This window comes from Carcharodon carcharias, chromosome 13 (genome assembly GCF_017639515.1).
Source record: "Carcharodon carcharias isolate sCarCar2 chromosome 13, sCarCar2.pri, whole genome shotgun sequence".
NCBI lineage: Eukaryota > Metazoa > Chordata > Chondrichthyes > Lamniformes > Lamnidae > Carcharodon > Carcharodon carcharias.
In genome coordinates this window covers 52467098-52483228 of record NC_054479.1, presented here as the reverse complement: position 1 = coordinate 52483228, position 16131 = coordinate 52467098, and the positions used below count along the sequence as shown (strand labels likewise).

Below are 16131 nucleotides of genomic sequence, written 5' to 3'. Positions count from 1 at the left end.
AGGCATCTTATCTAAACAGTGAGAGATTGAAGAGCTCTGAGATGCAGAGGGACCTGGGTGCCCTAGTGCATGAATCCCAAAAGGTTAGTATGTAGGTGCAGCAAGTAATTAGCAAAGCTATAGAATGTTATCACATATTGCAAGGGGAACTGAATACAAGAGTAGGGAAGTTATGCTTCAGTTATACAAGGCATTGGTGAGACCACGTCTGGAGTACTGTGTACAGTATTGATCTTCTTATTTAAGGAACAATGTAAATGCATTAGAAGCACTTCAGAGGAGGTTTACTAGATTAATACCTGGAATGGGTGGGTTATCTTGTGAGGAAATGCTGGGCAGGCTTGGCTTGTATCCCTGGAGTTTAGAAGATTAAGAGGTGACTTGACTGAAACATATAAGATCCTTAGGGGACTTGACAGGGTGAATGTGGATAGGATATTTCCTCTTATGGGAGAACCTAGAACTTGGAGTCACTGTTTCAAAATAAGGGGTCATCAATTTAGGACGGATATGAGGAATTTTTTTTTCTCTGAGAGTTGTGAGACTTTGGAATTCTCTTCCTCAAAAGGTGGTTGAGGCAGAGTCCTTGAATATCTTTAAGGCAGTGGTAGATAGATTTTTGATGAGCAATAGGGTAAAAGGTTATCGGGGGTAGGCAGGAATATGAGGTTAAAATCAGATCAGCAATGATTTTATTGAATGGCAAAACAGGCTTGAGGAGCCGAGTGGCCCACTGATGCTTCTAATTCATATGTTTGTACATTTGTACATACGAACAGAGGAACTTCTTGTCTGTACATTTTCATTCCATACTATGTCTAAGTTTCAGTAAATTTGCTGCAGAGCCTTCCCAAACTTCTGTTAATATTGTCACCTGATTTTAAGAACTGTTATCAATAATTTCCAGTGATTGACACCAACAACCTTTTATTGCAGTGTCCAATGACTTAACACTTCAGTTCTGAATGCCAATATCAAGCTTATGAGTAGTTGCTATCATTGGTGGATTCATTTTACAGGCATGGTCTAAAGAATTTCTGAAAGAAGCATAACTTTAGCAGTAGGTCAAGAAAGAACTAAGTTCAGGAATGTTTCTGGAGCACATTCTCAAATAAACATCAGTCATTATACTCAATGAGTAAATGTTAGAATACTTGAAATATTACATATTATTCTCTTAATTTCAATCAGAGTTTACTCAGACCCTGGATTGTAGATTCCTTCTGGTGCAAATTTTACACTGGAATAAATAAAGACCAATGTGACTAATGTGTCAAGCTTTAAATGTTCCCCAAGCCAATGTAATTTCCATCATTATGTACAACTGGAAATGAAGTCAGCTTGACAGTACTTGAAGCACTGCCTGTGATTGAGATGGGATTCTTGCAAGTTGCTAAGACATATGATAGTATACTTTATTAGCAATAATGTAATGCGTTAATCACATGAATTGCGGGACCATTTACATTACACTTTTAGTCAATAAAAATTGGTAAATGTTTAAAAAAACCTCAAACAGTGAATATTTGGAAGAGCCTTGAGAGTGCAAATAGAACCCCATATATTATGCACTGGTTAGATTCCATTTAATACCATCGGGGGTTGGGGGGTGGGGTGGGGGGGGGGTGGGTGGAGAAACATGGGTTTGAGGGAAACCGGCAGAGAGGAAGGATTTAGGAAAAAGACCTCAACTGCTGATACTCATCTTTCAGATGTGTTCTGGACTTTGGTTGGTGAACAAGCTCCTGAGAAACTAGCTCAAATATAAGCTTATGATTCTGACAATGTATCTAGGAGTCCAGGTGCTTACATGGAGTTTGGTCTATGTCTCTGCTGCCATGGATTGTGGCAATGCCCTTTCAAATTTTGTAGTGAGCTTTGCTGTTGTTATGACACAGCAGTTGATAAAGGCTGAGTTATTTAAAATCCCAGAGGGAAATTTTAAACAGCTGTTGTAACCTATATTTTCACTTGGTATGTTTTGAGTTGCAGCTCTAAATTTAAGAATAAGACCACCAGTTCTTGAGAGGTTTTTATATCAAACTAAATGAAACATTTATTAATTTACATAATTAAACATAAGCAATGGCTACAAATTACTACTATCATAACTTTTTAACAAATTCCCAAATTAATCTCTACTAAGGCAACAATAAGCATAGACTTAAACAGACACCAGGCAAAGCATTTTTCACCTTACAATTTCAAAATGAGGTTCCTTTCAATTTGTTCCTTTGCAGCCAGTTGTAGGTTTACAGGCTTAGATCTTACATGCCTCTGCCCTGCACATACAAACTCCTCTCTGTTATACCCAGTCTTCGCCTTTGAATGTAAATCCTCGTGGTATCACCAGGCCGTTTGAACCCCTTTCATAGTACCAATTTTATTAATGATATAAACATTGCTTGGTGTCTCCTAGCTAGGTGCAAGATTTCACCCCCAGTCTTTGAATGGTTTATTCAACAAAATGCAAATGCACCCTTGACCTTACTGCTAACATCTCAAAACTACTATACATCAAAGCACCCAGACTAGCTGGCTTTAACCCAATTAACACATACATAGACTAAATCTCTATTAAAAAAAATTCCAATAACATTATATACATTAATATCTCTTCATGACACTGTTCAAGTAACTTAGAATGAATTTCTGCCAGCACCTAAATTACCTCGCAAGGGCTAAAAACTGTACTTCTCAACTATCTAATGAGCATCCTTCACGCATTGCAGGGCAGGGGAACAATGGAGGTTATTGGGGTCTGTTTGGAATAGAGTTAGCTCCAACATGGCATGCCTGGAAGTGGAACGTTGGGACCAAATCTATTCTCTGTGGCCAGTTAGATGTTCTACCTGAGCTAGGTGGGTCCACATATTCCAGGGTGCTTTTGATTGACTAGGAGAAGCTGCATTAAACTTAAAGTACCCTCTGCTGGTAAGCTTTGTGACTTTGGTTGGCCAGCACTTACCCTACATATTTGGGGGAAGGTGAGTTTTGAGTCTACCTGTACTTTCCGGGGTTGGGTGAGTGGGGTATGTGTCCCATGGGAGTGTGTGCACTCCATATGAACCAGTGCAAGCTACTCAAGTGGATTACTCGGTTATTTGTTTTGCTGACTTAAGTAGTAGTTGCAAAATTGGGGTTTTAAACTAAATATTTTTCATGTAAGGGGAGATTTAGAAAGTTAAACAGAAGGGACAAGGCAACAGTGCTGAGTAACGATACAGGTAATGGTAACCAGAGTGTAGCAGGAAGGGACAGAGCATACAAATATAAGGGTGCACCAGCAAATATGGTCAGAGAAGGAAATGACTTCAAGCTAACAGAGGAGGAGAGTTCAGGTGAAAGAAGGTTTAGAAATGCATAGACAAAAGTTGAAGCTATAGAAAAGTGCTTCAATGTGGGTAAAGACGAGCTGAGTAGACCAGGGAACAATGGAGTTTAATGGCAATAGTGCATCAGAGAGTAAGGTCCATGTATGAAATAGTAGTTAAAAAAAAAGTTACTTTATCTGAATGCACAGAGCATATTTAGTAAGATAGGTGAATAAGTGGCACAAATAGAGATAAATGGTTTATTTAGCTCTAATCACCATTACAGAGTTACAAGGTGACCAAGGTTGGAAATCAATATTCCAGGGTACACAATATTTCAAAGATAGGCAGAATGGAAAAGGATGACATAAGGACATTAGTGAGAAGGAATCTTGGCTGGGGAAGTAGAATCAGTATGGGTAGAGATTAGGAATAGCAAGAGTCAGAAAATTTTAGCAGTAGCTTATAGGCCCCCTAACAGCAGTTATACTATTGGACAGGGCATTAGACAAGAACTTATTGGAGCTTGTAACAAAGGCAACCTAATAACCTTTGGGGACTTTAATCTTCATAGAGAGTTGGTCAATCAAATTAGCAAAGGTGCCTTGGAAGATGAGTTTGTAGAATGCTTTCATGGCAGTTTCCTGGAGCAATATGTCGTGGAACCAAAGAGGGATAAGCTATTTAAATGTCGTAATGCGCAGTATGGCTGAGTTTATTAGTAATGACATAGTAAAAGATCCACTTCGGAAACGGTGATCATAATATAATTGAATTCCATATTAAGTTTGAAATGACATACTCCAATCACAAACAAGAATTCTAAACTTAAACAAAGCCAATTACATAGGTATGAAGGGAAAGCTGGACTAAGTTTGATTCGGTAAATAGACAGAAAGGTATGGTGGTAAGTAAACAGTGGGAAACATTTAAAGAAACAATTCAATAAGTTCAACAAAAATGTATTCCATTGAAAAACAAACTCCACGGGAAAGATCCACCCCTGTCTTGCTAAGAAAGTCAAGGATAGTGTTAGATTAAAAGATTTAAAGAAGAGGATTATAATGTAAAGAATAGTAAGTCTGAGAATTGGGAGTGTATCAGAAACCAGTAAAGGACAACCAAAAAGTTGATAGTAAAAGAAGGGAAAAAATAGAAATGAGAGCAAACTAGACAGGAATGCAAAAACAGATTGTAAGAGCTTTTGCAAGTATATAAGAAGGAAGAGACTAGCTAAAGTAATCATTGAGCTCTTCGAAGTAGTGACAGGAGAAATTATCAGGGGGAATGAGGAAATGGTAGAATCATTGAACAAATACTTTGTGTCTGTCTTCACAGTAGAAAGTATTGCATGCAGTTCTGGAATCCGCATTCTAGGAAGGATGTGATTGCACTAGAGAGAATGCAGAGGAGATTTACCAGGATGTTGCCTGGGCTGGAGAGTTTTAGTTATGAAGAGAGATTAGATAGACTGGGGTTATTTCCCTGGAGCAGAGGAGATTGAGGGGGGTGACATGATTGAGGTGTATAAAATTATGAGGGGCATAGATAGGGTAGATAGGAAGGAACTTTTCCCCTTAGTGAAGGGTTCAATAACCAGGGGGCATAGATTTATTGTAAGGAGCAGGAGATTTAGAGGGAATGTGAGGAAGAATTTTTTTACCCAGAGGGTGGTGGGAATCTGGAACTCACTGCCGGAAAGGGTGGTAGAAGCAGAAACCCTCATAACATTTAAGAAGTATTTGGATGTGCACATGCGATGCCATGGCATACAAGGCTATGGGCCTAGTGCTAGAAAATGGGATTAGAATAGTTAGGCACTTGTTTGACTGGCGCAGACTTGATGGGCTGAATGGCCTTTTTCTGTGCTGTAGACCTCTATGACCATGACTCTAAGACACATGTTATAAAGCAGAAATAGAGGGTAACCTAGGGGCTAATAAGAATGAGGAAATTAAGATGAGTAATGTCAGCAAAGGAAAAGTACTGGAGAAACTCGGGACTCAAATTCGACGAATCCCCATGAACTCATGGCCTACATCCTAGGGTTCTAAAAGAGATAGCTGCAAAGTTAGTGGATGTGCTGGCTTTGGTTTTGCAAAACTTCCCTACCTTCTGGAACAGCCCCAGCAGATTGGAAATAGCAAATGTAACACCGCTATTCAAGAAAGGAGGGAGAGAGAAAACAAGGAACTATAGGCCAGTCAGCCTGACATCAGTCATCAGAAAAGTGCTGGAATCTATTATTAAGGTATGCTTAAAAATGCATAGTTTGATTAGAAGTCAATATGATTTTACAAAAGGGAATCCCTGTTAGACAAATTTATTGGCATCTTTTTAAGGATGTAACTAGTAGGGTAGATAAAGGAGAACCAGCATACTCGGATTTCCAAAAGGCATTTGATAAGATGCCACACAAAAAGGTAATACACAAGGTAAGGTCCATTGGAGTTGGGGGGAATACAGTAGCATGGTTTGGTTAACAGGAAAGTAGCTGAAAGTAAGGATAAATGGGGCATTTTCAAGTTGGCAGGCGGTGACCCATTGAGTACTGCAATGATCAGTGCCAGGGACTCCACTATTTATGACCTCTATTAATGACATGGAGGAAGAGACAGAGAATAATGTATCTAAATTTGCTAATGATAGAAAGCTAGGTGGGAATGCAACCCGTGAAGAGGACACAGAGGCTGCAAAGAGATATAGACAGGTTAAGTGAGTGATCAACAAGGTGGCAGATGGACTATAATGTGGGGAAGTGTGAGGTTATTTACTTTGGTCGTATCAATAGAAAAACCAAATATTTTTTACAAGGTGTGAAACTTGTAAATGTTGATGTTCAGAGGGACTTGGGTATACTCTCACAGGAATCACAAAAGGTTAGCATGCAGATACAGAAAGCAATTAGGAAAGCAAAGGGCATGTCAACCTTTATTGCAAGGCAGGACATATTTGCATTGGAGGCAGTACAGCAAAGGTTCACTCAATTGGTCCAAGAAAGGAGGGAGAGGGAAAACAAGGAACTGCAGGCCAGTTAGCCTGACATCATTCATCAGGAAAGTGCTGGAATCTATTATCAAGATAGTCATAACAATGTGCTTAGAAATGCATAGTTTGATTGTCCTATGATGAGAGGCTGCCCAATGATACCCTATGAGGGTTGTCGTATGATGAGGGGCTGAGTAAATTGGGTCTATATCTTTGGAGTTAAGAAGAATGAGAGGTGATATCATTGGAACTTACAGAATTCTGAAGGGGCTTCACAGGGTAGATACTGAAAGGTTGTTCCCTCTGGCTGGGGAATGTCTTCCTAGGTTTCTTAACTTTGTAAGCACTATTTATACCAGTGCGCTAAAGTTTTAATTTGTTTGTATTAACTATTCATGGTGTAGATTTCATCCTTGTCTGCCGTAAGGCAAATGAGGTCTTTGTGATCTTATCACTGAACTTTCTCATAAAGTAACAGAAGAAGATGCTTAATGGGAACATTTTTATAGGAGGCATTGAAAGTAATTTGTGCACATTTCTGGTTGACTAGATCTCCCTAACGAATCTGGTAATTGTCTGTTTTGTTTTGTCCCTGGCTAGTTTGCTTGACTTTACTACAGCATATAAAAATAAAACTCAACCTTGTATAAAGTTAGTTGATTGTTAATAATGCATTGGTCTCCATTACTTAAAGCATTGATGGCAGTCAATTATAATGTGGAAATGAGAAGACAAAGATAAGAGCCATTGGAGTTGGGGGTGAGATAGTAGATGTTTGTTGAGGTGATTCAGTTTTTATGGGCAGTTGGCATGGTCGGATTTGCTTGCGGTTTTTTGTCTACAGACCTGATGAGATGAGTTTAATTTTGAAGGAGCACTACACAAATGTGGTTAAGTTGTCCCAAAGTACTCCATCCTTTCACTGTAGTGTATTGTCCATGTGATCAAGTACTATGTATCCATGCCTGATTACCTTTCTGATGTTTTGATTCTGATTTTGCAGAGCCTGAAGCGCAGTCTTGAGCAGGCACGTGTAGAAGTATCTCAGGAGGATGACAAAGCACTCCAGCTGCTGCAGGATATTCAGGAGCAGAGCCACAGACTGCAAGAGATCAAAGAACAGGTAACTCTATGAACAGGGATTGGCCTGTGTTACATCCTACAGATAGGATTGTAGGAGGCTGTTTTACAGCAATTTGGTTCAGTATGGTGTACTCCAAGTCATACTCATATATGGCAGAAAATATTGATTCTTCACCAAGCTCATGGTTAATGAGTACATGTTTATTAACATGTGGCCCTTGTTATGAATAATCCTCATGATGGTGTCCTGTCTTACACTTTCAGTTGAAGTCACTGCTGTCATACTTCTAGTTTTGCATAAGGGTATCACCAAATAACTGTTTATTACAGTTCTATTACAGAGTTAGGTAGGGTGAAGCCATGGAATTATTTCAACACAAAACAGAATTTTAAATTTGAGGATTTTGGAACTGGTATCGGTATGATAGGCATCCGTAACTTAACGTGACCAGCAATTTCAGATGAGCAATAGGTCAGAGGGTAAAAATTGGAAAAACTGGCAGGAGATCATTGTGTGTGGAGATGATAAAGACATGAATGGGGGCTTTAGCAACAGATGAGCAGTAGAAGCGGAGATTAGCAATCTAAGCAAAGGAGGTGGAATTGGACAATCTTTCCAATATAATATGGGATTGGAAACTGAACTTGGAGTTGAACGGAATGCCAAGGTTGTGAAGTGTCTAATTTAGCATGAGACAGTGGAGGTGGAAGAGAATGGGGTCAGTGCTTAAGGTATGGTACTCATGATGATGGTATGGGGTTGCAAAGACAATGACTTTGGTCTTTCCAGTGCTTTAACTGGAGGAAATTGTGGAACATCTATGCTTTGATGTCAGGCATTGAGCCTGATAGCTCAAAGGCAGTGGTCAAGAGAGTTGGGAGAGTGTTGTCAGCTTATATGTGGAAGGTGGGCTTGTGCATCTGGGTGATGTTGCCAATGGACAGCATGTAAATGAAGAAACTGATGATGCATTCATATAATGTTGGGGGGGAGCGGGGGTTAACGGGCAGTAGGCCTCTCAGATAAGATGAACTTGGGGAAGTGGAGAAGACATAGAAGAGAAACTACGGTGGGAGAAGCATTTTGGGCTACACTGGGGACAGGGCTTGGGGTAAGGTTAGTTTCATGGGAACAGGGAAGCAGCATGGGTGGTTAAGCAGGTGGGTTTAATCTTGGAGATGAAGTCCATGAGCTTGTTGGAGTAAGTGGAGATAGTAAGTGAGAATAATTTAAGGAGGTGGTTAGTAGCAGGGAAAGCAAACCCAGGATTATCTTTGCCCTCCAGAATGATTCTTGTCTGAGAGGCAGTTTTGGCAGAAGTTTCAAGCCCCAGAACAGTTTTTTTATGTTGATCCAGATGCTGGGATTTATAGATGACTGTCTATTTTTATTCCTCCCCCCCGCCTCTTCCCCCACCCTTCCAATACCATTCTCCACTTGATTGATTTCTTGGTGGGATGTGATGCTCAGGATATCAGTTGCTCTCTGATAGTTTGGCAAAAGGCAACATATAAATATCATGTGTAAGCCCTGACGGTGACTTGAACTATTTATCTGCAGGGCATCAAAACTTAACTCAAGCTGGATAACAGTTCTGAAGAAGAGTCATATTGGAATCGGAATGTTATTGCTGTTTCTCTCTCCACAGATACTAAGTTTTTCCAGCATTTTCTGTTTTTATTTCAGATCTCCAGCATCTGCAGTGTTTTGTTTTTATTTTACTGGACAACGTGTATATGTGGATATAGTATTCATACTTCTAGCAGGGATCACTGGATAGCCATCAGTGAGCACCATGTAGTGTTTTTTTTTTCCAAACCTGTTCCTTGTTCATAAGACCAATTCCATCACTCTCTTGTAAATGTGGCTGATGTCTAAGATGATCACACTTGGAATGTTCTTGGTTTTGGTAGCTCAGTTGCTCATTGGATATACTTGTTCTGGACATTTTAAGTACAATTGTTTAACATCATATACACCAGGCAGAATTCTCGCATCAGAAATTTCACCTATGCTCAGAACTGCCCAAAAGTGTACCTGAGAAGCTGAACTGTCTATGAATAGAAGACCACTTCAAGCTGTTTCATTCAGCAGCCCTGAAGTTAGGAGTGCAGGCTACCTAAGATATATATGCTTGATTTCAAACTTCTCAGTGAAATTGTAAACTGAAATAAACTGACTCTCAAATATTCACATGGGTTAGTTTCACTGATGTCTTCCATAAGTAGACCCTTGTCCAAGTGCTTGATTTACGCATTAACAGGGAATTGAATGCTATTCCTAGAACCAATCCGTTTATGACTGTCTAGGCATTAATTGTATATGAAAGCGTGGATGAGATTTAGGTAATAATTCAATAGCCATGTTCATTATATTCCATTGTGTCTTTGAAATTTGCTTAATTGACAGTTCTGTGCATTGGAAGAACCTCTTTAACCTGTGATAAATATAAGAAGCTGATGATTTAGTTCCAACCTAATTATAAATCATTACAGGGAGGCCGGTCTTTGCAGCTAGATAGAACTCAACAAGATTGAAGGTACGCACTTGCCTTTTTTAAAAAAAAAATGCTAAAGATTTTATTTGTTCTCTGTAAACAATTCATATTTACCAGTTAGAATGAAGGGTTGTTATTATATATTATATATTAATAATTACCCGAATCTCATCCAGGCTTTTCAAACTCAGTTAATAACTTCACGATTGCAATTGGATTAGCTTTAGGAATAACAGTCAGTGTCAATTTGTAGATTAAAGCAACTGGGCATGTGTCCACTTGCAGGTGGGACTTGGTGAAGCTAACCCATGAGAATCATTTTGGCTGGAGCTAAGGAACAAAAAGGTGCAATTACATTGCTTTGTGTGGTCTAGTGGGAAGGATGTAGAGGAACAAATCTGCAGGAAAATTACAAAGAGATGCAAGCATTAAAGAATAGTTTTAATGGTGGCCTTTAATTACCCGAATGTAGACTGGGACAGTGATAGTGTAAAGAGTGGAGAGGGGCAAGAGTTCCTAGACTTTGCTCAGGAGAATTTTCTTCAGCAGTATGTGTTCAGTCCAACAAGAAAGGATGCACTGTTGGACCTGGTTCTTGGGAATGAGGTGGGCCAAGTAGATCAAATGTCAATGGGGGAAAATTTAGGAAACCATGATCATTGCATTGTAAGGTTTAGGATGATGGTAGAAAAGAACAATGTGCAGTCCAGAGTAAGAATAATTAACTGGGGGAGAGCTGACTTCAATGGGGCAAGAACGGAGCTGGGCCGGTAGACTAGAACTAAAACAAAAACAGAAATACCTGGAAAAACTCAGCAGGTCTGGCAGCATCGGCGGAGAAGAACAAAGTTGATGTTTCGAGTCCTCATGACCCTTCAACAGAACTAAGTAGAAATAGGAAAGGGGTGAATTTCCTTTCCTATTTCTTAGTTCTGTTGAAGGGTCATGAGGACTCGAAACGTCAACTTTGTTCTTCTCCACGGATGCTGCCAGACCTGCTGAGTTTTTCCAGGTATTTCTGTTTTTGTTTTGGATTTCCAGCATCCGCAGTTTTTTGTTTTTATAGACTAGAACTATAGGTTGGCGGAAAAAACTGTAGCTGAACAATGGGCCACCTTGAAAGAAGAAATGGTTCGGGCACAGTCCAGGTGTATTCCCTCAAAAGAGAAAGTTAGGGCAAACAAATCCAGGGCTCCCTGGATGAAAAAGGACATACAAATTAAGATAAAGAAGAAAAAGTGTGCTTGTGACAGATGTCAGGTAGTAAATACAATTGAGAACTAAGCAGAATACAGAAGGCTCAGACGAGGTGAAAAAGCAAATAAGAGAAGCAAAGAAGGATTATGAGAAAATACTGGAAGCCAACATAAAGAGGAGTCCCAAAGTCTTCTATCGGCACACGAATAGTAAGAGGGTGGTAAAAGGAGTAGGGCCGATTAGGAACTAAAAACAGGATTTAGACATGGAGGCAGGGGGCACGGCTGAGGTGTAAAATGAATACTTTGCATCTGTCTTTACCAAGGAAGCAGATGCTACCGAGACTACGGTGACAAGAGGCAACTCTATCACTAAAAGGATTCAAAATTGATAAGGAGGAAATGTTGGAGAAACTGTCAGTACTTAAAATTGACAAGGCACCAGGACGGGATGAGATCCATCCAAGGATATTGAATGAAGTAAGAATGGATGTTGTGAGGGCATTGACCATAATCTTTCAGTCTTCCCTAGTCTCGGGGGAGGACTGGAGAATTGCAAACATTACGCCCTTGTTCAAAAAAAGGTTGCAAATATAAGCCTAGCAATTTCAGTCCAGTCAGTTTAATTTCAGTGGTGGGGAAGCTTCTAGAGAAAATTATTCAGGATGGAATAAGTAGTCACATGGAAAAATGTGGTTGATTTGGAAGAGCCAGCATGGAATTCTAAAGGGGAATTCATGTTTAACTAACTTGCTGGAGTTTTTTGAACAGGTAACAGAGGGTTGATGAGGGTAATGCTGTTGATGTGGTGTACATGGACTTTCAAAAGGCATTAAATACAGTGCCACACAACAGACTTGTGAGAAAAGTTATAGTTTATGGAATAAAAGGGACAGTAGCAACGTGAATACAAAATTGGCTGAGTAATAGGAAACAGAGGGTAATAGTGAATGGGTGGTTTTTGGGCTGAGGAAGGTTTGTAGTGGAGTCTCCAGGGGTTGGTATTAGGACCCTTGCTTTTCCTGATATATATACAAAACTTGGAAGCATTATAAACTCTGGGGAGTACAGTATAGAACTTTAAAAGGGCATGGACAAGCTGGTGGAGTGGGCAGATAGGTGGCAAATGAAGTTCAGTGCAGAGAAGTGTGAGGTGATTCATTCTGGTAGGAAGAACATCGAGAGACAATATAAAATAAGGGATACAATTCTTAAGGATATCAGGAGCAGAGGGACCTGGGTGTGTCTGCAGAGATCATTGAAGGTGGCAGGATAGGTGGAGAGTGCAATTAATAAGGCATACGGTATCCTGGGCTTTGTTAACAGGGGCATAGAGTACAAGAGCAGGGAGGTTATGCTGAGTTTTTAATAAGACACTAGTTGGATCTCAGCTGGAGTATTGTGTACAGTTCTGGGCACCACACTATAGTAACACATTGAATAGAATGCAGAAAAGGTTTACAAAAATGGTTCCAGGGATGAGAAACTTGAGTTATGAAGATAGATTGAAGAGGTTGGGACTGTTCTCTTTGAAGAGGAGAAGGCTAAGAGGAGATTTGATAGAGGTGTTCAAAATCAAATCTGGATAGAGTAGATAGGGAGAAACTGTTCCCTCTCAGAAAAGGATCAAGAACAAGAGGGCACAGATTTAAAGTGATTTGCAAATGTGATGTGAGAAAAAAACTTTTTTATATAGCAAGCAGTTCGAGTCTGGAATTCAGTGCCTGAAAGTGTGGTGGAGGCAGGTTCAATCGAGGCATTCAATAGGGCATTGAATGATTAATTGATGTGTGGAGGTACGGGGAAAAAGCAGGAGAATGGCATGAAGTCATGACGCTCATTTGGAGATCCAGTGCAGACACAATGGGCGGAATGGCCTCCTTCTGCACCCTAACAATTCTGTGATTCTGAGAATATCTAATGGACACCCAAAGTTTATTTCGGTCTGTAATTCCACTGGGAAATTTGAAGTCAAGCATGTATTGCAGACTATACTCTTAACTTCAGGGCAATCATGCAGCCTGATGATAAAAGGACACTTGATAATTTGCAAACAATTTGAAGTTTAGCTTTAAGTATATGCCCTGTTAATGCATTGTTTAGAGTAATTGGGAGATGACTGGGAATTTTGTTCAATATCTAGGGCAACCTATTGGTAAAAAGCTGAACTGTTTGCCTATTTGTTTACAGGCTTAAGCTTTAGCTTAAAGCACAGAGAATTGCTTGGAAGTTGTTCTTTATACAATCAAGAAGAGTATTTGAAAATTAATTGTAACATTTAGATCCTTGAGCAATATTTCCATTTCCTTGCTGTGTAACGTAGTCTGTCCAAAATCATATCAGGTTCTGCACTGTAGTTTCAAAGGTTTAGAGAAATTGTATGGCTATTAGCTTGCAGATATTCTCTCTCTCGTGATAACTTCTGAAAAAGTTTACACTTTATCATACTTGTGAAGTAGAAGAAATTGGAATTTGATAGTTTGCCAAAAATTAAACTGCTGTCTTGAGAGATTTCATAATTTGAAAATATCTTCAGCATTCACTGGCATGATACCAAGTTCTATTAGGAACTATCGCAGCCTTCAATATTTCTTCACAGAAGGAGTCTTTTGGACAGCATCCTCATGTCCCATTTCACCAAAAGCAACATGGGCATCAAATCCTAGTTAATGCGTTTCAATTTTTCCTTGATAAGGAAATCTTATCCTCCCTGAAATTCTGCGTCATTCTTTTGAACCTATTTTATGAAGTGTTGTCCTCTGCCTGGAGAATTGAGCTGATGAGGTACTTGTAGAAATGGTGGCTGTAAATTTGATTTGCTACGTTCAGGCAGTAAAAGATTTTCAAAATGCTTGAGTAATGGGGCACACACCTGATACTGCCCCTCTTAAACAAAGATTATATGATCAATAGAATATTGTTCGACATTACACCTATAGGAAAACCAACAGGTTAGGCACAAGGAGCGCTTTATGAAACCAAATTTACTTCATGGGTTAATCCATCCTCACCAAGGTTACTATTGATGCTTTGAGTCATCACTTGAAGTAACTTCCATACTTATATGAAGCTAAATGAAAAGACTTAGAATTGCTTCTGAATCCAGGTCACGTCGGGAAACAAATTAGAGATCCATGCAATGACCCTTGCTACACTCCACTCGACACCTTTGCCTTTTCTTTTCCTTCTTGCCACTCTGACATTACATCTTACTCTGGTACATTCTATTATGCACTGTTTCCCATCTTTAACATAGCTTCACACAAAAAAAACATATGCTAGCCCAGGCTCCCATAGTTTTTAATTTTTATAATGTTTTATCGGGAATCTTGAAGGCTTTATGGAAGCTGAATTATGTTGTGGGAATTTCCATGATCCACCTGTGTAATTTCCAATTAAACTGAAGTTTCAAAATAATATTCCCCACCTTAAAATTTGTCCACACTTTATATCATTAAACTTTTCTTTTGCTATATAGTTACACTTTGAGCCCATTGTTTAGCAGCTTTCATTCTTTTAACCCCAAATGATGTTAGGTCAATTGCTTGTGTTTGACTTGATCAGCTTTGTCCTTTTAAATGTTAATACTGTATTTGTGGATCTTCACCAATACTAAATTAGCCTTTCTGATTAGACAATGCGCACAAACTTCCTCCCAGGTCTCCTGCTCAGCTCCATGCTGAGTTCATGCCTAAAGCCTGAAGGAAGTTGTTAGTTCCTGGCCTCCCATAAACTTATTAAGAGCTACAATAATTGGATAGTAATCTTATTACCATATATACTTGTGTAAAAATCGATCTTGTGCAAAAGTCGCTTCCATGACTGTCTGGGGAAAGAAAACAAAATTTTCCACAGATGTTGTGTAAAAATCTACTCTAGTTTTGCAGGAATCAAATGGCGTTATGATTATTAGTCGCTTACTGGTAATAGCTACCTTTCATTAATTTAAAAGGCACACACGGGAACCTTTAGATTTTCCTCCGCCAATTCTAGTGGCAATCTCCCAGCCAATTGACAAGACTAATGTTTACCACATGATCTATCACGAGCCTTTGCTAAAGAATAACAAGCACAGAGCTCAGCTTAAACTATAGAGAAAGGTGGCAGAATGGCTTAACAAGCTTTGTGAAAATAGTGGAGATATCCAACTCAACAATCTCGGAGAAACGAAGAAGGATGGTATTTCGGTGCCAGTGCCAGATGGTGCACAAGATTCATGAAAAGCCACTTTTTAGTATTTGGGCAGAAAGCAAAGGTTTCACAGCATCAGTCACCTGAACTCGACAATAAAATCATCAAAAGAAGAATGCATATCAATTGGCCTGCATTGTAAACATGGACAAAATATTATGAACTTTGACATGCCAGCAAACAAGATAGTTACAAGGATGGTTTTTTCACTAATCTTAGTCAAAACTGGTCACGAGAAGATGCGATTCACAGTGGTTCTGCCTGTATGGCAGATGGCACAAAATTGAAGTTGATAGTGATATTCAGGCACAATGCACTTCCCAAAGAGAAGTTTCAGAAAGTTGTTTTCTATGTTCATGAGAGACCCTGGATGGATGAAGGTGTTTGCAAGAAATGGGTCAAAGAAGCTGGAATGTGAGTCCAGGAGAACTATGCAAAAAAAAAAAGTTTGCTCATCTGAGACATGTTCAAATCCCACCCTGTTGACGATGCAGTCCATGATGTGAGATCAATCAGCACCAACGTGGCAGTTATTCCTGGCAGTCTGATGAGTGTTGTTCAGCACTTGGATGTGGGTATAAATAAACAGGACAAGGACAGTATGTGAAAGATGTGGAACAATTAGATTTTAGAAGGCGATAAAAGCATTCACTGAAGATGGAAATAGGTGAGCACCCTCACTAGCAGCATTGTGGCAATGTGTCATCGACACGTGAAATGAAAAAAAAATTTCTAAAATGTGGAAAATTAAACGTGCTGAACAGTATCGAGTACAATTACTTGTGTAACGTTGATGCTGAAGTTACTGATATTACCACTAATGAAGACGTTGAAGAAAATCCATATACAATTATGTTATAC

The 16131-nt window shown here is 39.4% G+C and overlaps 1 protein-coding gene across 1 annotated transcript in view; it reads left to right on the top strand.

Moving 5' to 3' along the window:
* cita (citron rho-interacting serine/threonine kinase a) overlaps window positions 1-16131 on the top strand; it is a 225547-nt gene that overhangs the window by 85764 nt on the left and 123652 nt on the right. Inside the window, exon 13 of the mRNA XM_041203457.1 lies at window positions 7306-7425. Coding sequence (XP_041059391.1) covers window positions 7306-7425 — 120 coding nt within the window. The remainder of the gene's footprint in view (window positions 1-7305; window positions 7426-16131) is intronic.